This window comes from Danio aesculapii, chromosome 25 (genome assembly GCF_903798145.1).
Source record: "Danio aesculapii chromosome 25, fDanAes4.1, whole genome shotgun sequence".
Taxonomy (NCBI): Eukaryota; Metazoa; Chordata; class Actinopteri; order Cypriniformes; family Danionidae; genus Danio; species Danio aesculapii.
This window is the reverse complement of record NC_079459.1, coordinates 21557772-21577352: the sequence shown is the minus strand read 5'-3', so window position 1 is coordinate 21577352 and position 19581 is coordinate 21557772. Positions and strand designations below refer to the sequence as shown.

Here is a 19581-nt window from a genome sequence, read left to right as displayed (position 1 = left end):
GTCTCAGTCTCGTTATTCAGAAGATGTCTAGCATATGACATCCCACCCCTCCTTTCTTCAGGCACAACTCCATCCGGAGACAGATGAACGTCTCCAACCCGGATTTCAACATGGCCCAGTTCCAGAGACAAGAGTCCATCACGGGTCCAGGCCTGGGCCGCATTAAACCCGAGCTCTACAAGCAGCGGTCGGTGGACACGGACGACGGCCGACGAGCAGACAGTTGCGGACGCCTGCATTTCATCATCAAATACGACTGTGACTTGGAGCAGCTCATCGTCAAGATCCACAGGGCCCAAGATTTACCTGCCAAGGACTTTACAGGAACATCCGATCCTTATGTGAAGATCTACTTGTTGCCAGACCGGAAGACCAAGCATCAAACCAAGGTGCACCGCAAGACTCTGAACCCAATCTTCGATGAGGTTTTCCTGTTCCCCGTGGCATACGCCGAGCTTCCGACTCGCAAGCTCCATTTCAGCGTCTACGACTTCGACCGCTTCTCGAGACACGATGTCATCGGCCAAGTGGTGGTGGACAACTTTTTGGATCTACCGGACTTTCCACAGGAAACCAGGCTCTGCAGGGATATCCTTTATGTTAGTGCGGTAAGTCCTGGCTTATTGTGTCTATATGGGTAGTTGACAAATTGGCAGTAAAAATGCTTGTTTTGAAGAAACATTTTTTATATTCATGTAATTTGAAGTCTGATGTTTGAGAAAATATAAGCTTTTTACAATGCTTACATATTTTTTACACATTTTTACAATGCAAAACATAAGCTTTAACAATGCTTTCACTGTTTTTGCAACTGTAATGTCAAAATATGATGTGGCCATAGGCTCATTCTGAAAATGTACCCCATAAACATTTCTGGAAATCACAAATTATGTAGCCAGAGGTACGTATGGCTGCATTTCGTCTTTAAAACAAATGATAAGGAGCGGTATGACGCCAATCCATTTCACGCCTACCAGCTGAGCGCTTGCCTCCTTATGGACGGCTTTTTCACTATTACCAGTTTGTCCAGTAGCTCGCCATGTACGTCGGCAGACTTGAGACGCAGAGAGGAGTTGATCAAGATGACAGGGGTCAAGTTCGACGAAGAACAGTTCCAGAAAGCAGGTACAACAAAAACAAAAGCCAAAAAATAAAATAAAATAAAATAAACAAATAAATAACAGGGTGAGATTGTGGTCAAATCTAAAAAACATGATAAAAATTTGGCGAGGGCTTTTCTTTTTTAGATTGCATTTTAAAACTATCAGTTGGGTTTTGGGAAATGGGTAGTCGGGTCGATCGGTGCCTTTGAAAACACTATCAGTTGGGTTTAGGGAAGGAGGAATGTGGGTCAGTCGATCGTTCAGTCAGTTGACAGCGGCCTCTGGTGGATTCTCGAAAACAAAAACTACAAAAAATATACCTCCTGGGACATGTTTGGCGCTCTCCGGCAATGTATATAGGAGTATGTATTCAGAATGAGCCTGAATGAGTTGGCTTTAACTGGGAAATCTTTGATGCTTGGTTGTGGAACGTGGTTGAGAAACACTGGTTTTTAGATCAATAAACCAAATATAAGTTGGACTGGAAAACAAACAAAACAGCTCAAGGTCAAAAAGCTGTGCCAAACATCCAACACGATGCCTTCCTATTTTCTTCCTATTCCTATACACAAACAGAAAAAAATAGACAAAATTATTATCTAGAATTAATCAAAAATATAAAATAGCTCCTTCAAATAATATACAAATAATATACATGATGCAAATGTGAGTGTGAATTATTTTCATTGTTGGAAACTTATCTTCAAAAAAATCATGGTTGTTGAACATTTTTAGTAAAAATTTAACAAAAGGTTAACAATTTTACAATTTTATAGTGGTTCCAAAAAATTTAAATAGGTAAAGTGTTTAAAGTGCACCAAATTTAACAGGTGCAGGTTATGGCCTTCAGTCACATGTTCTTGAATGGGGTCTACTAACTAATTCAGAATGTTCTGTGGAATTGCCGATTTAATATTTGCAGTGTAACACCAGCAGTGTCAAGTTCCTATATTTAGAAAATATTGTCATTTGGTAAAACAGGCACTTGCAAAATTAGGCCTGGGGTATTTATTAATAATTTAAATATTTTATTTTTAAATTGTAAACTACTGTACAAGATTTGACTGAAAAATGTAATAGGAATAATATTTGTGAGAGGAAAGCAAGGCCTTTTCGTCACTATAAGGGTCTGATTTGGGTGTAGGTTGATATTAGCTGCGGTATGTAGTGTTTTATTACTGCGGGGGCTTTGAGTGCATGACTCAAGATGGGTTTATCCAGGTACAGGAGGCTTCTATTGGGAATCTATGCAGGGTATTTGTATATTTGATGATAGTGTCAGTTTAAATTAAGCCAAACATAAGGACTGTGTCTCTGTGTGTGTCTCTGTGTGTGTGTGTGTGTGTGTGTGTGTGTGTGTGTGTGTGTGTGTGTGTGTGTGTGTGTGTGTGTGTGTGTGTGTGTGTGTGTGTGTGCGTGCGTGCGTGCGTGGGTGGGCTTCTTTTTTCAATTCAGCAATTATAAACTGCTTTACACTGTATGTATGTTTTCTGCTTACATTTATTCGCCTACTGAAAAAGCTCATTTTATAAATGATTTTTTTTTAGAAATGAATAAATCAGTGAAGTAAATTATTTAATTAATTAAAATAAAGTATATTTAAAGTATATTAAAGCCACTTATTAAGTAAATACATATTTTTATTTCTTATGTACACAGTTAAAAGTCAGCAATGCTGATTTTATATTTAGATAAGGATACAGTAAAAGTGTAATAACAATGAAATGACACAATGAAAATGTACTGAACTACTGAAACATATTTAATACTTTATATAAAAGGTTTTTTGGTGATGGCAGCTTAAAGACGACTTCCTCAGGTGTAAGTTTTCACAGACTTCATCAGTGTAAAAATCTTGATTGTTCTGTGGGTCTCGTCTGTCAAATCTGATTTTTATTTTGTATTTTCTATTGGATTAAAGTCAGGTGATTGGTTGGGCCATTCTACAGCTTTATTTTCTTTCTCTGAATCCATTCGAGAGTTTTCTTGGCTGTGTTTTGGATCATTGTCTTGCTGAAATGTTCACCCTGATTTTTATGTGTTCAATACTTTTTTGCAAAACTTAATTTGTAAACAAATTAATTTTGTTTTCTTTACATATATGGATTCCTTTGGTTGTTACCAACATCTGGAAAAAATGTCAGAACAGCACCTTTTTCTCAGTTATCTGAGAAAAAAGGCGAAGTGTTCAATACTTATTTGCCCCACTATACATACATCTGACAAGTCATTTTATAGTTTTTGATATCTGTTGGGGGGGGGGTTGTTTGTTTGTTTAATCATTGAAAGTCTTGGTATTGGTAAAATTGGTATTCATAAATATATTACTTGGACATATATAGTTAAGGGGCGTACACAAAGAGTAAGTAAGGGTATACAGTTTTCTCTTCTCCGATCACTGTCATGCTTCAGAGGTAGCAACATAAAAATATACTTTGAGAAGCGTGAATATTTCATAATCACACATGGCCTACGTAGGGCTGACCTATATTCGAAATAGCCTGAGAGTTTGCTCTGGCATAAATATATACGGCGGGTTTAGGTTTATTGTTTTAAACGGTGGAGTGCAGGATAGATGTCTGATGGGGGAAATTGATCCGTCTCAGAGGTGGACTTGTGCCAGTTGTCTGGGAGTAAATGCCCTCAGCCAAGAAAAACACAGATTTTTTTTGTGTGCATGTGTGTGTGTGTATGTGTGTGGAGATGAGCTTATAATGATGCACTGTACTTACAGTAAGCCTTATATTCATATTCTAGGTATAATTTCTATTCACTTTTTTGTTTCCTTTTGCTTAAAAATGAATATATAAAAAACATCTTTGATTTATATATTAAGTTTGATTGTTTGTATTAAATAAAAGCATGTGCCAAATGCAAAAATTAACAATCAGGTTGATTTCCAATAATTTAAAAAGTTGTAGATGTAAATGTTAAAGTTGTACAAAAAAATGGAAAACAATTTAAAGTTTTCTCTATTTCAAAATTGTGTTAAACTCATAATTTTTTCCCTCCATTCTGTTTATTTACTAGTCAAGTTGTTTATAGACCAATTTTAAATGTTTTTATATGATTTTTTACAAACCCAATTTTAAATTATGTACTAATTTGTATTGAATGGCCTACAAATCTTACACTTTTCAGTGTACGACACAGTAAGATGGTAAAAAAAAAGTATTAAATGTGTACTTTTGGAATTTAATTTTTAATTCACTATAATCACGGATAGATAGATAGATAGATAGATAGATAGATAGATAGATAGATAGATAGATAGATAGATAGATAGATAGATAGATAGATAGATAGATAGATAGATAGATAGATAGATAGATAGATAGATAGATAGATAGATAGATAGATAGATAGATAGATAGATAGATAGATAGATAGATAGATAGATAGATAGATAGATAGATAGATAGATAGATAGATAGATAGATAGATAGATAGATAGATAGATAGATAGATAGATAGATAGATAGATAGATAGATAGATAGATAGATAGATAGATAGATAGATAGATAGATAGATAGATAGATAGATAGATAGATAGATAGATAGATAGATAGATAGATAGATAGATAGATAGATAGATAGATAGATAGATAGATAGATAGATAGATAGATAGATAGATAGATAGATAGATAGATAGATAGATAGATAGATAGATAGATAGATAGATAGATAGATAGATAGATAGATAGATAGATAGATAGATAGATAGATAGATAGATAGATAGATAGATAGATAGATAGATAGATAGATAGATAGATAGATAGATAGATAGATAGATAGATAGATAGATAGATAGATAGATAGATAGATAGATAGATAGATAGATAGATAGATAGATAGATAGATAGATAGATAGATAGATAGATAGATAGATAGATAGATAGATAGATAGATAGATAGATAGATAGATAGATAGATAGATAGATAGATAGATAGATAGATAGATAGATAGATAGATAGATAGATAGATAGATAGATAGATAGATAGATAGATAGATAGATAGATAGATAGATAGATAGATAGATAGATAGATAGATAGATAGATAGATAGATAGATAGATAGATAGATAGATAGATAGATAGATAGATAGATAGATAGATATGAATGCTCCTTTAGTTCTGCATGCTGTTTTCCATTCTAGTAAAAATTGCATGCCTTTTTGAAGTAGAGCTCTTTATACATTTCTTGGAAAGAGCTCATACCAGGATATTTCCATTTATTTAGAGGTTAGCATCAAAATGATGGCAAGCATCACAGGCTGTTTCGGTGCATATAAGTGGGCCATACCTCAGGGGATGGCCAGCTTGGAGGAACACGATTCACGCGTGCCATCCATGCATTAATCATTTTTGGAGCTTTGATTGTATATCTAATAAAACATATGCCATTCTATACTGTATGACTTGCTACACTGTACATTTAGGTGATGTAAGATGTAGGTATAAGTGCACACACAAGTGCCAAGTCAACATATACACAGATTTGTTGTTGTCTTGTAGTACGCAATTAAAAGGCAGTATGGAAACCTGTTTGACAAAATAAAATAAAAAGTTATTGTGACTTTTTGTCTTTATACAAGAAAATATACAAGATATACAAACTCAAATTTCTGACAATCTTACAATTCTGACATAGATTGCTTGTTTAAATTGGCTAGTTCTTATTTGTTTGTATCACAATTGCACATTTTCCTTGCACAATCGTGAGTTTATACCCACAATTTTAAGTTTACATATGGCAATTCAAACTTTTTTCAAAAACAGATTTTTTTATTCTTTTGCAATCTACTCACTTACAACGTTTATTAAAGGAAGGATCAGAAAAGACTATTGATCTATGGGACTAGTTTCAAAATAGTTCAGCTTTTGTCATTGTGTGGATTAATAGTGAACGTGTGTCACTGTTTGTATTTATGGTTAAGAATAGAGCAATATGCTGGTGTTAAACTGCATTGCTTTAATGCACTCCTGAATTGGACTCACACATACACTCTGCACTCTGACTACTTTAAAATTGTTGATAAGCCATGGTGAGTATTTCTCTGTTTTACGCTGAATGCAGTCGACCAATCACAATAGACTGGGTCATCAGACCAATCAGTGCAGATTAGCTTTGCTCTAAGGAGTGGTTCGGGAACAAATGAATCACTAAACAAATCATATGGGAGTCAATTAGGGATAATGATGTAAAAATAAATGCATATTATGAGACAATGACAGTGGTTTTTAGCCTTGCATGCATGAGACTATTGTTGGAGACCCCCAAAACCAAAATATGACCTTTTTTAATGCATAATAAGGGCTCTTAAAGTTCAAGCGCATCAAATAAAACGCAAATGAGCAGGGTGTGGGACATATCAGATACTAGAGCATTTGATTGGTCAAAAAAAGTTGATCTATTTAGGCTGAAGTGACAAACTGCCAACTTTGGATCTTATATCTTTTTAAATGCGAGTTTTGTCACTGTTGTTGGAGCACATTAGATTATAGATAACACGCTGACACTAACATCTAAAAAAACTTAGGACTTAAAGCTTCTATAGTGCATTTATTATGGTTACAAATATAAAACCAACCATTTTATACATTTGATGAAAATTGGGTGTAACATACTATTGTGGAGCTAATTAGAATGTCAGTTTAGCTGTTGTTAGTATTAAGCAAACAATAGCAGTCAAAAATAGATTAATTCTGAGGAAGAGAAATACAAAAAAATACACTTCACCTGTATTGAGAGAGTAAACGGGGCCAAAGTGTTGTTCTCATGTTGACTCTAAAAGTGGAAGTCGAGCTGATGTTAATTATGATAAATCATGTTTACACAAGCAGTCGCTGATCTTATTGGATAAAGCCGACATGCAATTAATAAAAGCTTTAATAAATAACCATTTATCCGTATCTCTCTAGCGTCTCAATTTGATTGTATCGGGTTAATTTCTATATAATTGCCGTTGACCGACTAACGGTGTAGCACAGATGTCAACATGCCCTGGCTTCATGCTCACTCTCTGTAATACTGTAGGGATTCTTAGTAACTTGTTAAAAATGCATGAGCATTTCAGAAACACAGCCGCTCTTAGATTGAAATGATATACCATCCACCCAATCCATGACTTGTGAATACAACTTCTGGAAGAAAAAAAAAATGGCAACTTTAACCGCTCTTTCTCTTTTTTTAATGCACATAATTTGCATTCCAATCTAAATGAGTGATTATGTTTGCTCAGATCTGTTCAAGGTGTAATTTAGCTCTGCCTATAAATAAAACACAAGCTTGTTAATGTAGGAAAAGGCCAATCCATTGCACGCAGCAGGAGAAAGAAAGATTGAGGCATCTCTAATCCGGAAGAGTAAAAGGTCAATCAGCAGGATTTAGTGCTATCGAGTCTCCTGTCAGGATTCACCTCGGACCGTGAGACATTTACCTTGTATTGTGACTGAAATGACACTTTTTGTAAAGTTGAAGCAGGGGATAAGGGCTTTAATCCAGCCATTTTTGGCTTTCACACACTTAAGGGAGTTGAGGTAATGATTATGACACTAGACAGTTGTAAGAGTGCTTGTTTCAAACTAGTGTACATGTTTTTACTCTGATAACCCTGCTGAAAAACCCAGGTTATATCAGTCTAAAATGGTGGACTGGTTTTAGCTGGTCGACCGGCCTGGTTTTAGATGGGTTTTGGCCATTCAGGCTGGGAGATGACAAGCTAAAACCATCCAAAAACAACTTGACCAGCCTAATTGGTCATTCTGGTTTTAGCCTGGAAATGGCCAAAACCACTCTAAAACAATAGAAATGGTCGACCAGCCAACCAGCTTAAGCTAGTTTAAGCTGGGGGTTTTTCTAAGCAGGGTAGAGCATCATTACTTTTGCAGGTTATAACTAACGTGGTTCAAACGATGGATCTGTGACAGAACATCTTCAGTTTTGGAAAAAAAACTCATCACTACATCGTTAATTTCCCAAACAATGCGTCATACTGTGGTAGTTCAGCCGCGAGTTACTCGTTGTTTGGGAAATGCATATGATCCGAGTATTGCTTAAACCAGTTGGCTGGTTTTTGCTGGTCGACCAGCCTGGTTTTAAAGGGTTTTTGCCATTTCCAGGCTGGTTTCCAGCCATTTCCAGGCTGGTATTAGCTGGTCAGGCTGGAAAATGGTTTAAGTTGGACATAGATGGTTTTGGCTGGTCAGGCTGGATTGAGCTAGTCATCTCCCAGCCTGACCAGCTAGACCAAGCAAGAAATGGCTGGAAACCAGCCTGGAAATGGCCAAACCCCTCTAAAACCAGGCTGGTCAACCATCTAAAACCAGCTAACCAGCCTAGGTTGGTTTAAGCTGTTTTTTCAGTAGGGAAAATCTTAACAAATGTTTTCAGTAAGTCGGTGTGCTGATGATTGCAGCTCTGAGATGTCACAGATGTTAGATGTTTAGTAACAAAATGAGTATGGTTAGGTGACAAATTGTCTGAAAGTTTATAATAGAAAGTTCTGTAGTAGAAAGACTAGCATGACTTTTAGCTCGCCATATGCTTGTTGTATATGTATATTTGCAAGCATGATTTAAAACAATGCTAGGTTGTTGCTGGTTTGTTATTAGGCTATTTTGCACATTTTTTACAAGTTTTAACTGTTTTCATGTTTTTAGCACTGAACAACACTAATATCATGTTGCTAGCATGTTTCTAAAATTAACCCCCTTTTGTTCACATTTGTACCTGAATTAACACTCTGCTAATATGCTCTACCACTTTTTAACACCATGCTAACTGTACTAGCTTGTTTCTTACATTATTTAACTCATTGTTAATATGTTTCTAGCAGTGAGCACTGTTAATATCATGTTGCTACTGTAGCGTGTTTCTAACATTATTAAACAAACTGATATGTTCATTTTTGTACCAGACTTGAAATCCTGCTAGTTTGCTTCAGCACAATTTAACACATTGCTTATTGTGCTAGCATCACTTAGCAAATTGTTGTCATTTTAGCACATTATTTTCTTGAATCTAACACAGTTTTACACACCCGGTATATTGTGCTGTACTGTATGTTGCAGCTATGTTTGTTGCAACCATGTTTCAGCTTTGCCAAGCCATTAATTACAAGAAATTTAGCAATTATGAGATATTAAAACAGACGTGTGGCTTTTTTTTTTTTTTTTTTTGCAATTCGGTGAAATAAATTAGCAATTTTTACATGTGAAATTTCCAACTGTGACATATTTTTGTTAAAAATAATTGTTTTCAACAAAAACAAAAGTAATGCCCTTTCTGGCATAGCTTTTATTATAAATATAAAATGATGTTTCGTGTTAGTGCTGGAGTACAGATTTACTTCTTGTGGTCTTGAAATCGACGATTAAGCAACTGTTAACAAGCCTCTTTACTTTGCCCTGACTTTCATCAGTGTTTTCATTACGCTCCTCCTTTTTGATGTGGCGTGCAGCTCTTGTTAATAGACCCTTAAACAAGTGTTACGTGTGTGTGTGTCTGTGTGTGTATGTGTGTGAGACTGGAGATGGAGAATTACACTAGATAGACTCTCTTATATTTGGCCTCTTCACAGCTGCACTATAATTTCATTCGCAGTGCGCAAGTGACCATAATTTCACCGCTGACTTGATTTAAGTGCTTATGAGAGCAGAGGCGTCTGTTATCCTATAGTCTACAGATGGAAGGGCGTAATTCAATTACCTCGCCTGAGAGGAATTGGTTTCATGAGGTCCAACCTTTAATGTCTCTAGCACATGATAAGAGGGTGTGTTTGGCCATTAATAGTCAGTTGAATGGTGTGCCACGCCCCTTCCCAACATACCACACCCACTTTAGTAAGATCCTAATAGAAGGGAAAATATTATTATATTATATTGTGACTGGGTCATATTGTCAGGTTTATACCATTTTATGTTTATCTATTTGTCCTGTTTGGCACATATAAATAAATATTCAATAATTCTATTCTATGGTGATTCTATAATCTTCCATGGACCATGAGTATTAATAAAAATGTCATAATTTACTCCCCTTCATTAAGAAGTTCTTTCAACACACAACCTGGCTGATTGAGTGACTGCTTGATTTGCAGTGTTATTAAAAATGAAAACGTAAATAAATATGTATATAACTGATCAAATAGGATATATGGTTAAATTAATATAATAAATAGAACTTAATACAATACAAACTAAATATTTTCTAAATAATATTTTAAACCTATTTATAATATTTTTTCAATGGCGTCTAAAAGATTGAAAATTTCTGATTTAAAATTTGTGTAGATGGTTTAATAGGTAAAAGTCAGAAGAAATAGGGCTCTATTTTAATGATCTAGGCGCAAAGTCTAAAGCACATGGCGCAAAAGCCTTAAGGTAGTGTCCGAATCCACTTTTGCTATTTTAAGGACAGAAAAATACAGTTTGCGCTGTACAGGGCTGTGCTTATTCTCTTAATGAGTATTTTTTTTCATCAAATATTTCTTTTATTTTGTATTTTTTGAACACAGAAAAACATGCCGTAGACAATCGGCATATAGCAAAGTGCATAGATATACATGTAATAACCAACATACAGGTTGTTAATTAATAGTATTAATAGTAGTGCCAACAATAACAAGAACAGTGACAATAAAAAGGAAATACTGAATAGTAAATGACAAAGACATACTAAAACAAATAATAAAATGAAATAAATCAATATATATATATATACACATACACATGTATAAACAACAAATTTCCAAAGCAAAAAGGCAATAGACCAAATCTGTATTTAAGGTTAAGTAAGGGTAAAATTAAGCCAGTTAAAAACAAATAAATAATAAATAAAACAATGGTAATAGACGAATAGAAATAGGTATTCAAAACCGTGCTGAATGAGGTCTACGACAATGAAGAAAAATTATTAGAAGCCCAAACCTTAAATTACTGCAAAGGAGAAAAAAAAAGATAAAACATAAAGAGGGAAAAATAAATAGATTAATTAAATAATTGTAATTAAATTATGTATTATATAAATTAATTAAGTTATTATTTTTTTACTTCATATATAAAATTTATAGTTATGATACTCCCAACATCATTCCGCGTAAATCCGCAGATTTTTTATAAAATTCTGTACAAAAATATCCAATAATGTCCGCAGATTCTGTCTGGCCCTAGTTATGGGTTTGTTTTGAACAAAACAATCAGAGTCTCATCTTCATTAAACCAATCAGTCTCATCTTCCATTCCCTTTAAAAGTCAGCTGTGTCACGTCATGGCGCATTTGCTATTTACATGGTGGACTTTGTAAGTCGAAAAAATGAAAGCTTCACTAGCGAGAAAACAGTTATACCATATGCAGAGAGGATAAAGAATGAATTCCAGCTGCAACCCATCTCTAGGAAACATCCATACACACTCATTCCCACACATACACTACAGACAATTTAGCTTACCCAATTCACCTATACCATGTCTTTGGACTTGTGCCCTGAGGAAACCCACGCGAACATGCAAACTCCACACAGAAATGCCAACTGACCCAGCCGAGGCTCGAACCAGCAACCTTCTCGCTGTGAGGCGATCGTGCTATCCACTGCGCAACCGTGACACCTTTTTTTAGTGTGTCAAAGTATAAACCAAAATGTTTAACTTGATATGCGTTTCGCATCACACCAGGTATGTCATCATTAATAACACAGTAAGTGGAAACAGTATGTGCACATAGATTTTTTGAATATTAGCCCAAATAGCAGCATAAACATTTTTTGAAATGCCTTTTTTATTTTTGGGGGGAAGAAACCGGTTTGGAACAACTTAACAGTCAGTAAATGATGACTTTTCAGTCAACTAATCCTTTAAGCAAAAGCCTCTAGCTTTTTATTTCTTCATTTTGTGTGCCGCTTGTTTAAAACACAAGGCATTTGTCATCATAATGAAGTAACCAGGATTTGGCTTGATGAGAAGAATCCAATTTAGGATTTAATTTGCAACAAGAGTCAACCCCTCTTACCTTCTCTGTTAATGAAGACTGTGCTTCGTATAGAAGAGACACGAGCAACAAGAGAAAACATTACCTTCTCCCTCACCCATATTGCCTAATTATTATGTGCAAACAACAGCAAACACAAGCTGACTGCATTACATCAAGCCCACAGGCCATTACATTTATTGATCTTCCTCCATACTTTGCTGATACTACAATGCCATTCAATATGAGAAGTATAACTCAAATTCATTTGATAGGAGCAACGATTTTGCCATTTTTAAAAGCCAAACAAGTGCAAAACTGTTCAATTTAATCTGCGTATCACTTAAAGAGAGAATATACACATACATATATACATACACATACAGACTAGTGTTCTTTTTATTAATAAGTCTCTTGATCAACAGTACAAAACAGCAGCTTTTGAAATATTACACTTTAAATGAAAATTCAGCATTGATTTTCTTTTCATTGCTGTTTTCAGCATCGTGATCTTTGGGAAATGACGTCAATATGATGATTTGGAGATTTGCATATCATCATTATCACCTTTTTTTATTGTTTAATTTGAACATTTATTATGATATAATATAAATCTTAAAATATGTATATGATTTTAACTTCATTTTTGATACATTAATTACTTTGTTCCTGAAATAAACTGAATGGAATTGTTATTTGGTGCTCGAGAAACATTTCCTATTATTAGCATTGATAAAAACAGTTGTGCTGCTTAATTTATCTGTGTTAACATTAGGGCCGCAAAATACATTGTTTCAGCATCGATATCAAAATATAGATACATCGCAATGATATGCAATGCCTAGTCTGAATTATAGTTGACCAGGAGCTACAGAATTGGATTTAATCGCTGCATTTATTTGAAATTTATATGATTTATGCAAAAAAAACATTTCCCACATTAAATTTTTGTCTCGTTTCTAGCCCAAATATCTACATTTCAAACCGAAAACAAAATAAATTTACTTATCACACTGGCAAAAGACTTAATTTTCACCTTTTTCTTCTAACGGTGAAAGCTAAATAATATTTTTACTTGATGTTGGAATACCTAATCAATTCCATGCATGTTCAATAAAAAAGATCAGTTTTTCTTCAATGTCAAAAATATAAGTAAGTTATTGGATACAAATGAATAATTCGATTCACAGAATTCTGGTATCCCCAATGCAATGTAAGAATTACATTCATGAGGTGCACAACAACTTTCATTTCCTTACTCCAACTTTTATATGCAGCTGATATTAACAGGTGGAGTTTAGTAAAATTCGTCACTAGTCAACCCTTCTCCAGTCCTCCATTGGCCACACCCATACATACGTCCTCTTTAATACAAATTCTCTGCACAACATTAAAAGCACAAGACTTATCAACTGCAGATATTCTGTGTTCAGTTTCAACACATCTCTGCTCACGGTAAGTTTAGCTGCAGAGCACAAGTTAATTTTAGACAGTCAGGCCTTTGCATTAGTATCAGCTTTACTACTTCTGCAAAAATGCTTCATTAGTATGCAAGGCATATCACACTTAACAGAAGAAGTTCCGGTAATATATCACCTTTAAGCAATACAAATACAATTGCTTAGTGGAAAGAAAAAGAGACAAATAATAAAAAATATGTATTCCTTTTTTCCAACATTTGTGTAAGACCTTTTTTTATATATTTAGACTAGAAACAGACAAAACAATGTAAGAAAAGCATTTTTTATTTATTTTATTTTTTATTTTTTTGCATTGTGATTATTCAATTTCTGTCCCCGAATAATGTTAGACTTCCCAGAAAACCATCAAAATCCTGTAAAACTATATTCATATCGCAATATTTATTGCAGACAAAAACAATACAGTATATCACAATATCAGAATTTTACTATATCGTGCAGCCCTAGTTAACATTGTTTAATGCCTTAATGCCTAAATACATAAATTTTCTTTTTGGCTTAGTCCCTTTATTATATAGGGTCGCCACAGCGGAATGAACTGCCAACTTACCCAGCATATGTTTTACGCAGCAGATGCCCTTCCAGCTGCAACCCATCACCAGGAAACATCCATACACACTCATTCACACATATACACTACAGACAATTTAGCCTACCCAATTCACCTGTACCGCATGTCTTTGGACTTGTGGGGGGAACCGGAGCCACATGAACATGAGGAGAACATGCAAACCAGCGACCTTCTTGCTGTGAGACGAACGTGCTACCCACAGCGCCACCGTGCAGCCCTGCCTAAAATTTTGAAAATGTACTCGATCAAAAGCTTTGAACATAGTGTATATTTATTGAGAAACACAAAATAATATATTTTCCCCCCCAAAAAAATCGGGTTCAGGGCTCCAAACGATGTTTTCACTATTAACTTTTACAGTAAAATTACTTTGTGTTCTACACAAGAATGAAAGATATACAGGGTTAAAATGAGACTGGAAGATATCTGTTTAAAATAAGCTCATTGTATTGATAAAAAAACCTTGTGGTTATAAACAAGATTGTAGTTATAAGATTGATATCCGGTATTGATCAGTTTGCATGATGGCAAACACATCCTTTGCCAGTTTTTGAATCCATGTTCCTGCATTTAAAGAGCAATTTAATGTGCTAGAGGACTAGTTTAGACAGTGGAACTGTACTTTCTGAGCTCTGTGAAGCAGGTTAACACCAACCAATTCCAATTCATCCCTGTAGAGCATTAATGAATAGGGCTCTCAGCATCGCCGAAAGGAGCGGACGCAACACTGCGACCTGGCCAGATAATGAGCCCATCTCTACTGCCGGCTTCCATGACCTTTCTGTTGTGCCGTAATAGATGGAGCCTCCCACTGTGTGAGGCGCCTGAGGCCTCTGAACTGCTCACGATGGGACTGATCTATCTTAACAGGCTCTCTGAGCTCCTCAAATACACACAATCGCAGATGATTAGATTTGTCAGGAAGCCTTAGAAGCCCAACGAGGTGTGCTGATCACTCATGCAGTTTCCTTTATAGTGTGCAAAGTTCCTTCGAGGAAAGGATGCAAGTCCAGCATGCACATGGCATTGGTTGCTAAATCAGTAATTGTCTTGGCTTAAGTGAAAATAAAATCCCTAAAGCAAGTATAAATGTAAATGCGCATCTTCTGGAGTCTTAGTCAAGTTTTAAGAAATTTAGGTGAAGTTTGAGTGTAAAACCTTTGAGATGGTCGAAGTCAAGTTTTGAGTATTTAAGGTAAAGTCATATTAAAAAGTTGTTAGTGAAAAAGTTAAGTTTCAAACTACTAGGTCAAGTTAGAAGCCTTTGCGGTTAAAATCTAAGACAAGTTTCAAGAATTTGAGATAGTCTATGTCATGTGTAAAACCTTTGGGATAAAGTTCAAGTTTCAAGTATTTGAGGTCAGGTTTAAATCAAGTTTAAAGCTTTTGGGATATAGTCTAAGTCAAGTATCAAGCATTTGAGGTTGAGTCTAAGTCGAATCAAAATATTCAGGATAAAGTCTAAGTCAAGTTTCAAGCATTTGAGGTTGAGTCTAAGTCGAATCAAAATATTCAGGATAAAGTCTAAGTCAAGTTTCAAACATTTGAGGTTGATTATAAGTTGAGACTGCATCTCCGTCCTGCAGAGTTTAGTTGCAACCTTGATTAAACACACCTGTTTTTGCTCCTTCAGATCGTACTTAGTTGGTTTAGTTGGGTTTGCTCAGAGGGTTGTAGCTGACCTCTGCAGAAAGGTAGATCTCCAGGAACAGAGTTGAGCACCCTCTAAAGTCTTTAGGATTATGTCTAAGACAAGCTTCAAACATTTAAACTAGAGTGTAGAGTCTAAATCAAGTTTAAAGCTTTTGGGATAAATCTCAAGTTTCAAACAACCAAGGTAGTCTCAGTTAAGTTATCCTAAAGACTTTAGCTTTTGGCATAAATTCAAAGTTAAGTTTCAAACATTTGAACAAGAGTCTAATTCATTGTTAAGCATTTTAGATAAAGTCAAGAGTCAAGCTCAACATGTTAGAGTTACAGTTTGTCAAGACTGCAGCCTTAAAGATAAAGACTTTCAAGTTTAAAACCCTTTGACTAATTCATGTTTGAAGCGTTCGAGGTTGTGTCTAAGTCAAGTTTAAAGCTTTTGGCATAAAGTCTAAGTCAAGTTTTAAGTATTTAAGGTAGAGTCTAAGTCAAGTTAGAAGCCTTTGGGATAAGGTCTAAGTCAAATTTTAAACATTGGAGGTCAAGTCTAAGTCAAGTGTAAAACCTTATTGATAAAGTCTAATTTCAATTTCTAATTTCAGTCTGAGTCAATTTTGAGACATTTGTAAAGCCTTTTAGATAGAAGTCTGAGTCAAGCATAACACATTTAAGTTACAGTTAGTCAAGACTGAAGTCTCAAGGATACTTGCTGTCAAGTCTAAAACCTTTGGGGTAAAGTCAAGTTTCGAAGCCTCAGAGGTTGAGTCTAATCAATTGAAAATCTGTTGAGAAAATGTGAATTTTGACGCATTTGAATTAGAGTGTGAGTCAAATTTAAATCCTTTAAGATAGTCAAAGGCAGCACGGTGGCTAAAGGGACTAAGCCGAAGGATAATGAATGAATGAATGAATGAATGAAGATAAAGTCAAGTACCAAGCATTTGGGGTAAATTTATGTCAGTTATTCTTGGTTTGGGGAAAGTCTAAGTTAATTGTAACACATTTGAGGTAAAGTCAAGTCTAAAGCCTTTGGGATGAAGTCAAAATTCAAACAAGGTAGAGTCTGAGTCAAGTCTAAATACATTGAGATTAAAGTTTCAAGCATTTGAGGTTGAGACAAGTAAAGTCCCAAGTGGTTAAAAGCCCCATTTGTCAAACTTTCATGTAACCTTATTGTAGTTCAGTCCATATCGCAATCTGCATTGCCCTAAACGTCTATAAATCCAGTCTAAACTCCAACTTATTTGTGACTTAAAATGAGTCAAGTCCAAATATTAGACCTGAACTTTCATCAGCAATAATTAAGAGTTTTCAGATAGTTTATTTTACGTTGTTTGCACATTGTATGGATTTATTAGCTATATTTGATAACAGTAAAAAAAAAAATATATATATATATATATATATATATATATATATATATATATATATATATATATATATATATATATATATATATATATATATATATATATATATATATGAACATAAGGTATAAGATAATGATTTAGTCATGTTTTAAGAAAGTTTACGTATAAACCCTACCATTCTAAAGCATATTTTTTAATGTTTTGGAAAAAAAAAGCTTCTGTATTGAGCACACACTTTTGAACAACAGTGAGTGTATATAGTGTGTATATAATGTTTTGCGATGTAAGAACAAAGTTTTTCTTTTAATGCCCACTGATGGGCCTCATACGACTTCAAGATTATTCTCGTATGTCCTTAGGGAGAAGAAGGATATGAGAGGCTAAGTAATGATAAGAGTTCTTACATGCTCTCAGCATCACTACACACCCATCTGATCTGAGCGCAGAGCGTGTCCATTAACATAGATCAGTGAATAATTGACAGCACGTGAAAGTTCTGGCAGATCTGTGGGCTCAGACAGTGCGTGGCTGCTATGTGCATTAAAGGCCCATTTGGGTTCTGCACACACTTTGATTCATTACTAATGCACGACTGTTGTTTTCTCTTCCATCCTGTTGTGTCATTGCATTAACACGCCGAGTTGAACCACATGTGTGCATCACAGTAGAGAGATCAATATTTATTATGCATGATGGATATGGACTCTTTATTATGTATTTTAGATAGCTGTGATTTAGTTTTTAGTTTTCACCTTAAAATGTTTATTTAAAAAAAATGTTTTTATTCTAGCCAAAATAAAACAAATAAGACTTTCTCCAGAAAAAAAATATATTATCAGACATACTGTGAAAATTTCCTTGCTCTGTTAAACATCATTTGGCAAATATTTAAAAAAGAAACAAAAATTCAAGAGGGGCTAATAATTCTAACTTCAACTGTGTGTATATATTTACATACATACATACATACATATACATACAGTGGGTGACACTTCAAAATGATCATTACTGCTGCGTGTGGTGCCGCCGCAGGACTAAGGGATTAAGAACATGTTTTAGATGTAACAGGAGTTTGCGACTATGCCGCCAGGGGGCACAAAAGGACAGGATTCGAATGAACAGAAATATACAGAAGCTGTAAATATAATTTAATACAATATAATTCAATATACATATATATAATACCTTCATAAGTTATTAAAAACTTGTTAAGAAGCTTTATTATCATTGTAAACTTAAGTGCAATGTGGATTTATTTTGGAAATTAAAACTAAAGAAACAAAGGACAACTAAAATGAAATTACAAACATTAAATAAATGAATAAATAAATAAATAAATAAATGAAGCAGTGTTTCAGCCTAAATATAGAGAGATGTACAGTGGTTGTTATTTTAAAGTGATAGGAATTAAGACAGTAAATAAATAAGCTTTTTCATTTACGTTTGCATTTACATTTTCTTTGTTGATTATATTTTACTATCTCATTTTATGTCTTAATTATTGTACGTAAATAATAAATGAATAATTAAATATGCCTAAATAGGTATTTATTTAAAGACATTAACAGCAAAACACGGAGAAACGGTTAGGCACATGGTCTAAAGGGCTCTTAAGTTGAAGGCTACTTCATCAAAAGCATAAAAATAAATTTACCTACCTCACGCAGATCACTAAAATTCTAATAAAAATAATTTTTCCGCAGGAAATAAATTAACTTTCAGAATTTTCTTTTAATAATTTAGTTTCAGCTCAGTTTTCAAAACATCAATGTTCTCCTTAAAGTTATAAATATGTTTTTTTTTTCACTTTTTAAACTATTAACGGCGCAGTATTTTTATTTTTTTATTTTAATTTCAGTCACCTTGTGAAATGAGTGCATAACAGCATAAAAAAAAGAAAAACACAGTCAAACGTTATAGCTAATTCATCAAAATTCTAAAGAATTTAGAAATCGAACATTCTTTTTACCCCAACGCAATTTAATAGGACACTATAAAGGTTAAAGAACTTAATTAATATTTGCAGCCTATGGGCTGTGCTTTTCACCATGTATTTTAAACATCTTTTCTAAAACATTCAGTATAGTGTAAAAGCATATTTATTACTAAGGAAACCAAAACAACCAAACAAAATTATATTTTAATTGAACACAACTTCTTAGTACTTAGTACACTTCTTAGTTCTATCTAGTATTGTGAAAATTGCGTGTTGATGTTTTAGAAGATGAAGTCTATGGTTAACGCGCCACCCATCGAATAAAAGCTGTAGGCGCATTTACTGCCACGGCAGCGAGTGTGGTGGCAGAGGGAACATAATGAAGTGTTAACATCTGTATGTGTGTATGTATGTGTGTATAGATAAATAGATAGATTGCTAATTAATAATAAATATATGTTAATTTTTATTATTTTTTATATTAATATTTATATTATATTAAC

General features: G+C 34.2%; 1 protein-coding gene across 1 annotated transcript in view; it reads left to right on the top strand.

Annotated features, from left to right (window-relative positions):
• The window catches only part of syt9b (synaptotagmin IXb), a 56247-nt gene that overhangs the window by 21147 nt on the left and 15519 nt on the right, over positions 1-19581 (top strand). The window contains exon 3 of the mRNA XM_056452303.1: positions 62-608. Coding sequence (XP_056308278.1) covers positions 62-608 — 547 coding nt within the window. The remainder of the gene's footprint in view (positions 1-61; positions 609-19581) is intronic.